This window comes from Mirounga leonina, unplaced genomic scaffold, assembly GCF_011800145.1.
Source record: "Mirounga leonina isolate KUSES-001 unplaced genomic scaffold, KU_Mleo_1.0 Mir_101608, whole genome shotgun sequence".
NCBI classification, from domain to species: Eukaryota; Metazoa; Chordata; class Mammalia; order Carnivora; family Phocidae; genus Mirounga; species Mirounga leonina.
Genome location: NW_023270163.1, coordinates 1,309,965 through 1,321,756, shown reverse-complemented (window position 1 = coordinate 1,321,756; position 11,792 = coordinate 1,309,965). Strand labels below are relative to the sequence as shown.

The 11,792-nt window shown below is 45.4% G+C and overlaps 1 protein-coding gene across 2 annotated transcripts; it reads left to right on the top strand.

The window, feature by feature from the left end:
* Positions 1 to 2,347: 2,347 nt before the first annotated feature.
* SLITRK4 (SLIT and NTRK like family member 4) lies at positions 2,348 to 10,151 on the top strand. Of its 2 annotated transcripts, none has more exons than XM_035001570.1 (2): positions 2,348 to 2,677; positions 7,095 to 10,151. In XM_035001570.1, the coding sequence occupies exon 2, from the start codon at positions 7,145 to 7,147 to the stop codon at positions 9,659 to 9,661; it is 2,517 nt and encodes an 838-aa protein (XP_034857461.1). In that variant the 5' UTR covers positions 2,348 to 2,677; positions 7,095 to 7,144; the 3' UTR covers positions 9,662 to 10,151. The 2 variants fall into 2 exon arrangements, with proteins under 2 accessions (XP_034857461.1, XP_034857471.1); XM_035001580.1 differs by lacking the exon at positions 2,348 to 2,677 and adding an exon at positions 3,359 to 3,471 and having other exon boundaries at positions 7,095 to 9,661.
* Positions 10,152 to 11,792: the final 1,641 nt, after the last annotated feature.

Here is an 11,792-nt window from a genome sequence, read left to right as displayed (position 1 = left end):
CCCCCTACCCCCTTCCCCTCTAGAACCCTCAGTTTGTTTCTCAGAGTCCATAGTCTCTCATGGTTCCTTCCTTTTTTTAAGCTAGCAATTTCCTTTAGTTTACTATTGTTCTATATGGATATCACGTGTCATTCTAGGAGCTAGAAAAGAGACTGCAGGACTAAAGGATTGGGTTTTTAAATTTGAAAGCAAAAGAAGCAGAAGGCATGGAAGCTATTACTTCTATGTTATTTTTAGAAGTATCCACTTTATCATTTTTAAGCAGCAAAATATTTTATTTGAAAGCATTCATTTTAATGACTTAGATACTAACCACCGAAATGTTTTTAGCACTATTATTAATTGTAGTTTATTGATGTTCTAGCTGTACTTGTTTTCAGACTTCTGTCTCCATACCCATATGAAAAAGAACATTTCACAGTTATTACAGTCAAATTACAGTCAACTCTCAGAACAGTTTCTAAAGTTGAATAAAGGTAGGCATTTAAATCATCTGATATTTACTGTCCAAATCTGGCCTTTTCAGCTCTCACAGTGCTTGGAATGTGCATTATATTTTCAGGTAAAATTTTTTTGCTCATTCTATTGAATCTTGTTAACATTTATAGTAAAGGACAAACAATTCCTCTATCCTGATAAAATATATTGTAGCTTCCTGAATCCGTTGCATTTAGAATAAATGCCAACTTGTTTTGGTATCCATTACCACTTTCAAATTGCATTATACAATATAATGCAAATGTGAATTCTTAATTAGCAGGATCTGTTTTGTTCAAATGTACAACAGTAGAGGGATTTTTCAACATACTGCAGCTGTTACCTATGGAGGAAACAAATTTCACCTTACTAAGGAGCTGCACAAGTGCCTATGTTGTTATGGACGGATCCTTTAGTGTTTCCTTAAGTAATGCTATTTCGTAACGGATTTCACATGGAATATAGCAAAATTTACCATTGCTGCCCACTCAATTTCTGCCTCTAGGTTTTTAAAAGAGAAGACGAAATTTTTAAGGACAGTAAAGCGTGAGGGTAGAGAAAGGATTCTTTATGAAAGATGCAATATTTACCAAGGTCATAAGAAAATATGCCTATATACACGTATCTATTTAAATATTCATTTAAACATTGTACATGCATCTCTATATACATGCTGTGCCCAGCAAACATTTGCATGAATATAACCTGAAGACAGCCTCATGAAATGACAAAAATGAAAAAATTTGAACTTATATGTGAATAGATACCACAGATAATATAGAAGATAGGACACTACCCACAAATAATGTAATAAATCCTTTCCTCATCGGATTTTTTGCCTAGATTTGAGGCCTTTAAACATCAACCAATTATGGTAAATGTTTAACTGTAGGAGTTCAGGCAGACAGCCAAATTCTGGTTTCAAAGCTATTGCTAGTTTTAGTTTAAAGAGTTTTTCATTTTTAAGTAAAAGCATTTCTGGGTACTGACTATACCCTATTGTGGCTAGAGCGACTGGAATTTGAATAAGTGGATTAGGCAGAACATAGGTCGTGAAGAAATGGGCCCTGCAGTAGTTTACCTGAAATGTGGCAAAGAATGGGCTAGGAAAATACTTGCCTTTTATAACTTAGCTCTATTTACCTAAAGCCAGTTTATCCCCACAGACACAAAGTAAAGAGAGAGAGTTGTTTTTCTTAGCCAAGCACCTACAAAAACAGCAAGGTTGGGGGGGAGGGGAGTAAAACGACCGTTTTAGCCTTTCCTCGTTAGGAAAGCCAGGTATTTGAAATACATACCAGAGAGCCAATGTCCCCCGCCCCACAGGTACATTTGCTTTCTTGCCAAGCTTATTAACTAAATTCCCAGTCTGCATGAAACTTCGTTTGAACATTAGCCTTTCCCCAGGATATTCCTACTCTCTTGTGGAAGCACTAGCAAATGGGTAGAAGAAAAGGGCCTAGACAATCCACACGCTGGATTTGCAGCTTCTGGATATTTGAGATTCAATTGCTAAAGCCACTTTGGTATAGCCATGATAGTGAGGGGGCTACTGAAGTGACTTTTCGTAGTCCCTTCCGTTGTCTCCTTTTCTGACTCCCCAAGGTATCCCGTGGGTCTCTCTTCCCGCACAGCCCCCAAAGCTCCAAACCTTGTCCCCCTTCCCTAAAGCCTCTCATTCACCACCACCCTCCCCAACCAAAGTCCCCTCCTGGTCACCACCAAAGCCCGGAGAAGTGGAACGCACACAATGCCTCCCTTATAGGGCTCGAGCTGGGAACTGGGCATGCTCAGTAGCCAAAGCAGATTTTTTTTTTTTTTTTTTCCTTCTTCTTTTGGTCGCAAGTGAGGCATCTCTCCCGGTCCCACACCTCTCTTTCCTCTATCCCTCTCCCCCTCTCCCCACCCCCAGCTCTTTAATCGTCCTGCTTAACCCGTTCTACACCGAAGGCACGCAGAGTTCTAAGGTGCGGAGAATTAACCCGTCTCCTCCTAAACCCACTAAATAAGTCTCACTCTGGGCTAAAGCTTCACACTTTTGCCTTAAAGCCCCCAGGCCCTTACGCGCAGACAGGTAGGGGGAGTAAGGATACTACTGGATCCCAGGAAACTGGTCCCAAGAAGGCTCCATCCAGGATCGCCCGGTGCCGAAGAAGTATTCCCGGAGCCCTCTGATCTGCGGGGTGACAATTAGCCGAAGGTACTGTAACCGTTATACAAAGCCCAAGGGCGATTGTTGCCTTTGAATGTCATTGTTGTTGACTCACCCCCCTCGATCCTGGAATTATTCAATCCCGCGTAGACTCGACGACCCTGTCTACCTCCCTCGGCCCCCCTCCCCCACTCCGACGTTTCTTTGGCTTTGCCTGGGTTCTTGGTTGCTCTCTCAAAGGAACGCCCCGTGTGTGTGTGTGTGTGTGTGTGTGCCTTCGTTCTTAGGGGACTGAGGGAGGAGAAAGGACTCGAGTGTGCGTGTATGTGGTGGGAGGATGGAGGCTGGCGCGCTCGCGTTTGGAGACTGGGGTCTCTGCGCGTGAGGAAAGGGGTCGCTCCTCCCTAGGGGGTGTTTTAGGCATAAAGAGGGGGCGGATGCCTGGAGGAAAGTGCGCTTTCTTGGCGTGTAGGTAGAAGAGGAATCAAGTGGAGGTGTCTGGATGGAGGACAGGGGGCCTCAGCAATGTGCGGGGGTCGAGGTTCCTGAGTTTCGGGAGGGAGGCTGCGTGTGCGCGGGGTGTGGGGGGGGCGGGGGCGGGGATTCGACGCGTGTATGTAAAGGTGCAGCCCGTGTGCGAGGGGCTGGGTGCGCGCGCGGTGTCTGGCCGGGTGCGCGCGTGCGCGCCGCTGCCCGCCCGCTTGCCTGCGAGGGCTGCTTGGTGGGTTTGACGGGCGAGCCGGCGCGGAGCAGCTCGATCCCGGATCACGTAGAGACCATCGTGGAAACTGCAGAGCGGATCACGGCGCGGCGGGCCCTGCGAGAGCTGCTGGGCTCCGGAGGTGGGTGAATTTCCAGCGGGGCTGCGCGAGCTGCACCGCCACTCACTGCCTCTTCCCCGCTTGGTTCAGCAGCACGAGTGTGTGTGTGTGTGTGTGTGTGTGTGTGCCCGCGCGGGCGCGCGCGCACGCGCGGAGGGGGGCAGGTAGCTTATTATTTTTAGTTTGGGTCGTGTTGGTTTGGGGCCGGCCGAGTGGCCAAAGCGACCATAGTGGCTACCCCACCACCACCCTGCTTGCCTACCCACGGCGCGGTCACAAGTCCCTGAGGACCAAAAGAATCCGGTGTCCTTAACATCACTGCCTCCCCGGGCAGCCGGGGCGGCGGGGAAAGTGTCCTGGTCTAGGGCGGCTCGGGCTGTCGGGGCCGCTGCGCTGGCTTTGTTTTCTGCGCCCCCCTCGCAAGCACTCTAGGCGGACGTGGATCTGGGGCTCAGGGCAGTGGCCCCCGAGCTGGTCGGAGATTACTGGCACCCAGCAACACAGGGAATACGCGAGAAGCCGGTGGCTAACTCTAAAAGACCTGCAAAGCCGGGCAAGCGCTGGCAGCGCGACTTTGCAAGATGCCCAAATGTTGAGCTGATTTCTGGCTTGGTGAGAGCAGCACTCTGTGGCTGGCCGCGGGGGGGGGGGGGGGGGGGGGGGGGAGTTGGAGGGGTAGCCTGGACCCCCGCTCTCGGCCACAGAGCCCCCGGGTCACTCTGCCTGTGACAAGCGGGCCAGTGATGCCCCAGTGGCCCTCGGCCTCGTGGCCTGAGCTGGCCGTCTCTTACCCCTCCCTCAACCACCGCACGCCCGGGTCTAGAGAGGCCGATGGAAACTCCAATAGCTGCCCGTTGTGGGACGGGAGCGCGCGGAGAAATGTGTGCGCAGCGGAGCTGAAGGCCCCCGCGACATCCCGAGCGGTCCCCGCCTCTACTGCCCAACCCACGAGGGCGCTGCTTGGGCCCGGGACCCGGGAGGGGGCTGCGCGCCGGCTCCGGGCACCGGGATGCGGCAAAACATTGCGGTACGCGCCATCGCCGGCGCCCCTCTAGCCGCGTCGCCGCCGGCCCGAGGTAGCGCACAGGGGGCGACAGTGACCGCGTCTTTTGGCGGAGCCCCCCACCCCCGCCTAGGCTGGCGGGCAGAGGTTTCTCCTGCCAGCTCCTGGGGAGCCACCTTGGCCCACCCCCCGCAGGCATCTGTCCCCCCTCAGGCCCGCTCCTTCCGCACGGGCGCGGAGCGCCGGGAACGGCACACGGATGGATGCCGGATATGTGGTAAGGCTAGCTAGGTTTGTGCGGTCCTGGCCGGCTGTGGGAGCCGAGCGTCTTGCAGGGCACAGAGATCGAGAGACGGAGAGGTAGATGGGGAGACGGGCCGCTCTTGGCAGACGCGCCGCTCTCGGCAGCCCGAGAGATGGCTTTTGGTACCCAACTCATACTTCGTGGGTTTTTTTCTTATTTTCCTTTTTTCCTCCAATTTTAAAATATGCATGTTTTAGTGGTACCATGTGAATGGGAGGTTTCTTTCGCTTACATTCAGTGCCCCCTTGCCCTCTTTCTATCTCCATTCCAGCTCTCTTGCCTCCTCTCACCACTACTCCATGGTCTCTTGCCCTTTCGGTCCCTCTTCCTTGGCGATCGACTCCCCCTCTCCCTCGCTTGACACTCCAGCTGCCTGCGGCTTTCTCTGTTACACAGGAGATGCATTTGGGAACTTCCTAGCTTGTCCTTGTGGCTTTTCTCCCCCTTGCTATTTAAAGTAGAAATTACGAGGAGGAGGGCAGCTCCTTATGCAATTTCAGATCTGCTGATGCTCCTTGTTCTTGTTTTTGTACTGAATTCAGGTTATTCGGGATTTTTGTTTTGTTTAATTTTGTTTCTAGTTTGGTTGATTTTTGGCTGGGGGTTAGTAACAAGAAATGACTCAACTGAACCAGAATAGCTGTGAAAACCACATCTATAGGAAGGCAAAATGATCATGTGAAATTTTGATTTTACAATGAAAGTTGGCTTGGATGATGTCATACTTAAGAATTTATGACTTCTTTTTGCACTGTCAATCAAACTATCACGGTGAATAGGGGAAATGCATGTCTATATGGCAGGCAAGGAGCATCTCGACAGTGTTGGCTGTATTCTGAACCAAACTACTTAAAATGCAAATCTTTCTGGGTCGTGGCTAATGGATGGTCTACCTTGAGACATGGTTGGTTTTACCACTAGCTGATTCCTCGTGGGCAAAATAAACAAAGGAGTTTCTGTGTGACACTTCTTTGTATCATTCCCTCATCGTGTGTTCCTGGGTAATTTGTTTATTTAATTAATTTTTGGTGGTAACCATATTGAAATTGCAGCGAGCTTCCCATTCAAGATGGAAAAGACTCACATGGCTAAAATTGCATCAGTAAAATGCACAGTGCTTGTTTTTCCTTTTAGGCTTTTCCAGGAAACATTGCATATATTTATATATCCATGCTGTATTTAAGGAAATGGCTACAAGGGGTTAATTTGCTAAGCATTAAACTCCACTAGGTGATTCATGATTTGTTTATAGACAGAGACATGGGGTGGTGATATTGGGAGGGGATGTTTGGGAAGTGATGATTTTAGGACATTTACTGTACTAAATGTATCTGGTGCTGCAGATAAAACCACTCAAGGATTGTAGTGTGTGAACTCCTCTTCCTCAGCAGTGCTAGTCTGTGGCCAAAGTGAAGGAGATTAGCACCTGAGCCAAGTGTCAGTCCTCGGACCTGGGTTCAAAATGGCATGTAAAGGAATAGAAGTGGGCCAGGTAGGCAGGAGAGCCAGTTCTTGGGGGATGGGAAAGCTGTCTGGACGTCAGCTAGGCAATTGAGGAGCAAGCAGGTTTCTCTCCTGCTTTCTGGGACCCAGAGACAAAAGGCTCCCCCACACTCTTTTGGAGATGACTGACAGGAAATTAGGTACTGTGTATTTACTTGAAATTAAAATTTGGCCATTTCCTACTCAGTTATTTTTCTAGACCCTCACTGGGTCATCTGTGTTTTTTAAGGCAGCCATGTACAGGAGTGAACTGGTTCGTGGCAGTGTGCTTACCTGTGGGCTGAAGCTCAGGCAGATCTCTTCCCAGGGCTCCTTCTACCTTGATCTTTTGACTGTCCCCTCTACAGCAACCCAGTCCCTCCCATTGCCACCCTCCGTTGAATCCCGGGCTCTACTATCTTCTCTGTTCAGCCTCTTATCGAGCTGAAGCCCAGAGAGCAGACTTCTACAGATTGAAATGCCTTTGTGGTACAAACTACAAAGGCAGAGTTGATGGCCTGGGATCAGTCATTAGAGTTGCAAAAGGTCTGTGTTCAAGGGTGGAATTTGATAGCCCATGTAGAGAAAATATTTTCTGATTGTAAAGGTTTAAGCACAATCAAGCCTTTTTCCCCTGTTGTTTGTTGGGTGTTATGCACGTGTAAAATGTATAAACTACAGGTATGGAAATAAAACTGTTGGCATTTCTGGTGATTATTGTTCACCTGAGTGAGAATCCTTGCAGAAAACTACAAAGCTAACCATTGCAGCCACACGCTCACTACGGTATGATGTAAGCGCAAATACTTTTTCAAGTAATGATCATTGAAAAAATGTTTTCTTTTTATTTTGTAGATTATTTCTCTTTATTCAGAAGCATAAAGTTGTTTGCTGATTGCAAGAAGATGTTTCTTTGGCTCTTTCTGATTTTGTCAGCCCCGATTTCCTTCGCAAATGCAGATTCTGACATATCGGTGGAAATTTGCAACGTGTGCTCCTGCGTGTCAGTTGAGAATGTGCTCTATGTCAACTGCGAGAAAGTTTCGGTCTACAGACCAACTCAGCTGAAGCCACCGTGGTCGAATTTTTATCACCTCAATTTCCAAAACAATTTTTTAAATATCCTCTATCCAAATACATTCTTGAATTTTTCACACGCAGTATCCCTGCAGCTGGGAAATAATAAGCTGCAGAACATTGAGGGAGGAGCCTTTCTTGGGCTCAGTGCATTAAAGCAGTTGCACTTGAACAACAATGAATTAAAGATTCTCCGAGCTGACACTTTCCTTGGCATCGAGAACTTGGAGTATCTCCAGGCTGACTACAATTTAATCAAGTATATTGAACGAGGAGCCTTCAATAAGCTCCACAAACTGAAAGTTCTCATTCTTAATGACAATCTGATTTCATTCCTTCCTGATAATATTTTCCGATTCGCATCTTTGACCCATCTGGATATACGAGGGAACAGAATCCAGAAGCTCCCCTATATCGGAGTTCTGGAACACATAGGCCGTGTTGTTGAACTGCAACTGGAAGACAACCCTTGGAACTGTAGCTGTGATTTGTTGCCTTTAAAAGCTTGGCTGGAGAATATGCCATATAACATTTACATAGGAGAGGCTATCTGCGAAACTCCCAGTGACTTATACGGAAGGCTTTTAAAAGAGACCAACAAACAAGAATTATGCCCCATGGGCACGGGCAGTGATTTTGATGTACGAATCCTGCCTCCGTCTCAGCTGGAGAATGGCTTCACCACTCCCAATGGTCACACGACCCAAACATCCTTACACAGATTAGTGACCAAACCACCGAAAACCACAAATCCTTCCAAGATCTCTGGAATCGTGGCAGGCAAATCCCTCTCCAATCGCAATCTCAGTCAGATTGTGTCTTACCAAACAAGGGTGCCTCCCCTGACACCTTGCCCGGCCCCTTGCTTTTGCAAAACACATCCTTCAGATTTGGGACTGAGTGTCAACTGCCAAGAGAAAAATATACAGTCCATGTCTGAACTGGTACCAAAACCTTTAAATGCCAAGAAGCTGCATGTCAATGGCAATAGCATCAAAGACGTGGACATCGCAGACTTTGCCGAGTTTGAAGGACTGGATTTGCTCCATTTAGGCAGCAATCAGATTACAGTGATCAAGGGAGATGTATTCCACAATCTCACTAATTTACGCAGGCTCTATCTCAATGGCAATCAGATTGAAAGACTCTATCCTGAGATATTCTCAGGCCTTCATAACCTGCAGTATCTGTATTTGGAATACAATTTGATTAAGGAGATCTTAGCAGGCACCTTTGACTCGATGCCAAATTTACAGTTACTGTATTTAAACAATAATCTCTTAAAGAGCCTGCCTGTTTACATTTTTTCGGGAGCACCCCTCGCTAGACTGAACCTGAGGAACAACAAGTTCATGTACTTACCTGTCAGCGGGGTCCTCGATCAGCTGCAGTCTCTTACACAGATTGACCTGGAGGGCAACCCTTGGGACTGCACTTGTGACTTGGTGGCGTTAAAGCTGTGGCTGGAGAAGTTGAATGATGGGATTGTCGTGAAAGAGCTGAAATGTGAGACACCTGTTCAGTTTGCCAACATCGAACTGAAGTCCCTCAAAAATGAAATCTTATGTCCCAAACTCTTAAACAAGCCATCTGCGCCATTCACGAGCCCTGCACCTGCCATCACATTCACCACCCCGCTGGGTCCCATTCGAAGTCCTCCCGGTGGCCCGGTGCCTCTGTCTATTTTAATCCTCAGTATCTTAGTGGTCCTCATCTTAACTGTGTTCGTTGCTTTCTGTCTTCTTGTTTTTGTGCTGCGGCGAAACAAGAAGCCCACGGTCAAGCACGAGGGCCTGGGGAATCCTGAGTGTGGCTCCATGCAGCTGCAGCTGAGGAAGCATGACCACAAGACCAATAAAAAAGACGGACTGAGCACAGAAGCTTTCATTCCACAAACCATAGAGCAGATGAGCAAGAGCCACACCTGCGGTTTGAAAGAGTCAGAAACCGGCTTCATGTTTTCAGATCCTCCAGGACAGAAAGTCCTTATGAGAAATGTTGCCGACAAGGAGAAAGATTTATTACACGTGGATAGCAGGAAGAGACTGAGCACAATTGATGAGCTGGATGAATTATTCCCGAGCAGGGATTCCAATGTGTTTATTCAGAATTTTCTGGAAAGCAAAAAGGAGTACAATAGCATAGGTGTCAGTGGCTTTGAGATCCGCTATCCAGAAAAACAACAAGACAAAAAAACCAAGAAGTCACTGATAGGCGGCAACCACAGTAAAATTGTCGTGGAGCAGCGCAAGAACAGCGAGTATTTTGAACTGAAGGCAAAACTCCAGAGTTCCCCTGACTACCTACAGGTCCTTGAGGAGCAGACAGCTTTGAACAAGATCTAGGTCATGCAATCTCACTTCATACAGAGGACATTTATTTAATGATGAAAGTGCCTTTTGTTGACTTCTAACTTCCAAATACTATATTATCAATAGGCATAGAGGCAGGTGTTTCCGAGGCTGTCTCATTAACTGTAGCTGCAAAGATGTGTCCAGTAGACGAGAATTTCCTTAATAGATTTTACTACATAAAACCTATACTGGGGAGTCCTGTGGGGATACTGCAAACTCTATTGCCAAAGGGATGCTTTATATACATGATACACTGAATTTAACCTCAAGAGGCAAATCTGTTTTGTACCCCAATGCAAAACCTTCGTCTCTTTGTGCTTTGTAAAGCAAACTCAAGAAAACTGGTACCAGTGTTTGTACCTCAGCTGGGTCCTTCATCTTGCACGTAGATTAAGTCGGTGGAACTGGAATAAATCCTTTTGATTTGTGGCATTGTAACAACTCTGTGTAAAGATTATCTGAAAAGTTAAAAAAAAAAAAAGCATGCAAAGAGAGAACATTTGATAGTATTTGTAAATCGGTAAACTTTAATGGCCTGCATCTTGAAACCGCTGGATTTATAATGTTAAATTGTGCAAATATTTGTTTAAAATATACCATGCATTACATAACTATAAAATAAATTTGAACACTTTAAGCATTACCTGTCTATACATAAGACCTAAAAGAAAAAAGTCAACGTGAGTTACATAGCGTTTGTGGTGATCTGAAGAAATACATGATGTTTATCAGAATTAAACAAGGCTCAAATTAAACTAACATTAGAGTTTGTTCTCAGTTACGTGAAATACCCACAATCCTTAAAGGTTGTCCAAAATTAGCAAAGTGCTTACCGTGTGAGCGCACCCAAAGCTATTTTTGTAACATAATTCATATTTATGAAGTACTTTGTATACTAAATAGGAAAATATGTACTCCTTAATATGTATTTAATATGCCTGACTTGTTTTCCTGATCACAGGGACTTTATCAATAGGTATAAATTTAGACAGAAAAAAAATATACCAAACCGAAACTGAAGCTTCTGTGTACAGAAATATTCTGGACATTGTGATCAGGTATAATTTAAAAACGAAACGGACAAAAAAAAAACCCACAAAAACACAAAAATACAAAAAAACAGTTCTGTGCTATTCTTGAGAATTTAGCATATTATCTTCAGATTTGTTACCAACTGTGCATTTTAAAATAAGTTCCTTAGTTTTATAGTATCGTGTCTGGGGCAGTTGTTACTTGCCATCAGTTGTCTTGCTTTTCAGGATTCTATGAGCTTAATTCAAATAGTTTTCACTACAAATATTTAAAAAAATTAATGAGTAAGGTTAATAGTTATATCTCGTATGCATCAGTATCCTGTTCTGTCATCATTCCAGCTACTACCAGATAATCCAGTAGAGCAGTGAACATCATGGTGATCCCGGCTATCAAAGCCACACTGTAAAATGCTTTCATTGGTCTCAGATGAGTTCACAGTCCGCAACTATAAATGATATGCCACTGTGTTTGCTTGTGCTGTTAACTTTTATGGTCAAAATTGGTCAAAGGAAGGACTTGATAATGGGAGACATTTGAAGATTTTTAGGAGCTCCCAATTAGCAAAGGGACATCCTGAAACACATTACCTTCTTGGCCTGCCTACATATGTATATTTCTTTGTGCTCCATCTCATAATTACTATATTAGTCAGTGAGATGACCAAGAAGGTAAACATAGACATTCTTCATGAACTTCAAGTGGCAGATGTTTTGGTGCAGCTTCCAAAATGATGTGGCGGCTAAAGTTGTAACAGTAGTCCCTTTATTAAGTACTAATTTCAGGGCTTTATATGTTTGTTCCAGGATTAAAAAACAACAACAACAACAACTTGGCATTCTTAGAGGGTGTGCGCGTATGTGTGTGTGTGTGCCTGTGTGTGTATTTGGGTGTATATGCATACATATAGATAATCTGGAGATTTTTTTTTAAATAGCAGAAAAATTGTCTCCATATGTATGTGCTGGTGCTCTTAAAACTTTAATGTGTAATTTTAATTTTCATGACAATGTCTGTGAAAACTTTATATGAATATTAAAAAAAATACAAACAAATACTTGCTTTCTGATCTTGAAAGAAAAGACACGAA

What these genes read in the sequence shown, in the direction of transcription:
- SLITRK4 (XM_035001570.1), top strand. Translation starts at nt 7,145, where the DNA reads ATGTTTCTTTGGCTCTTTCTGATTTTGTCAGCCCCGATTTCCTTCGCA.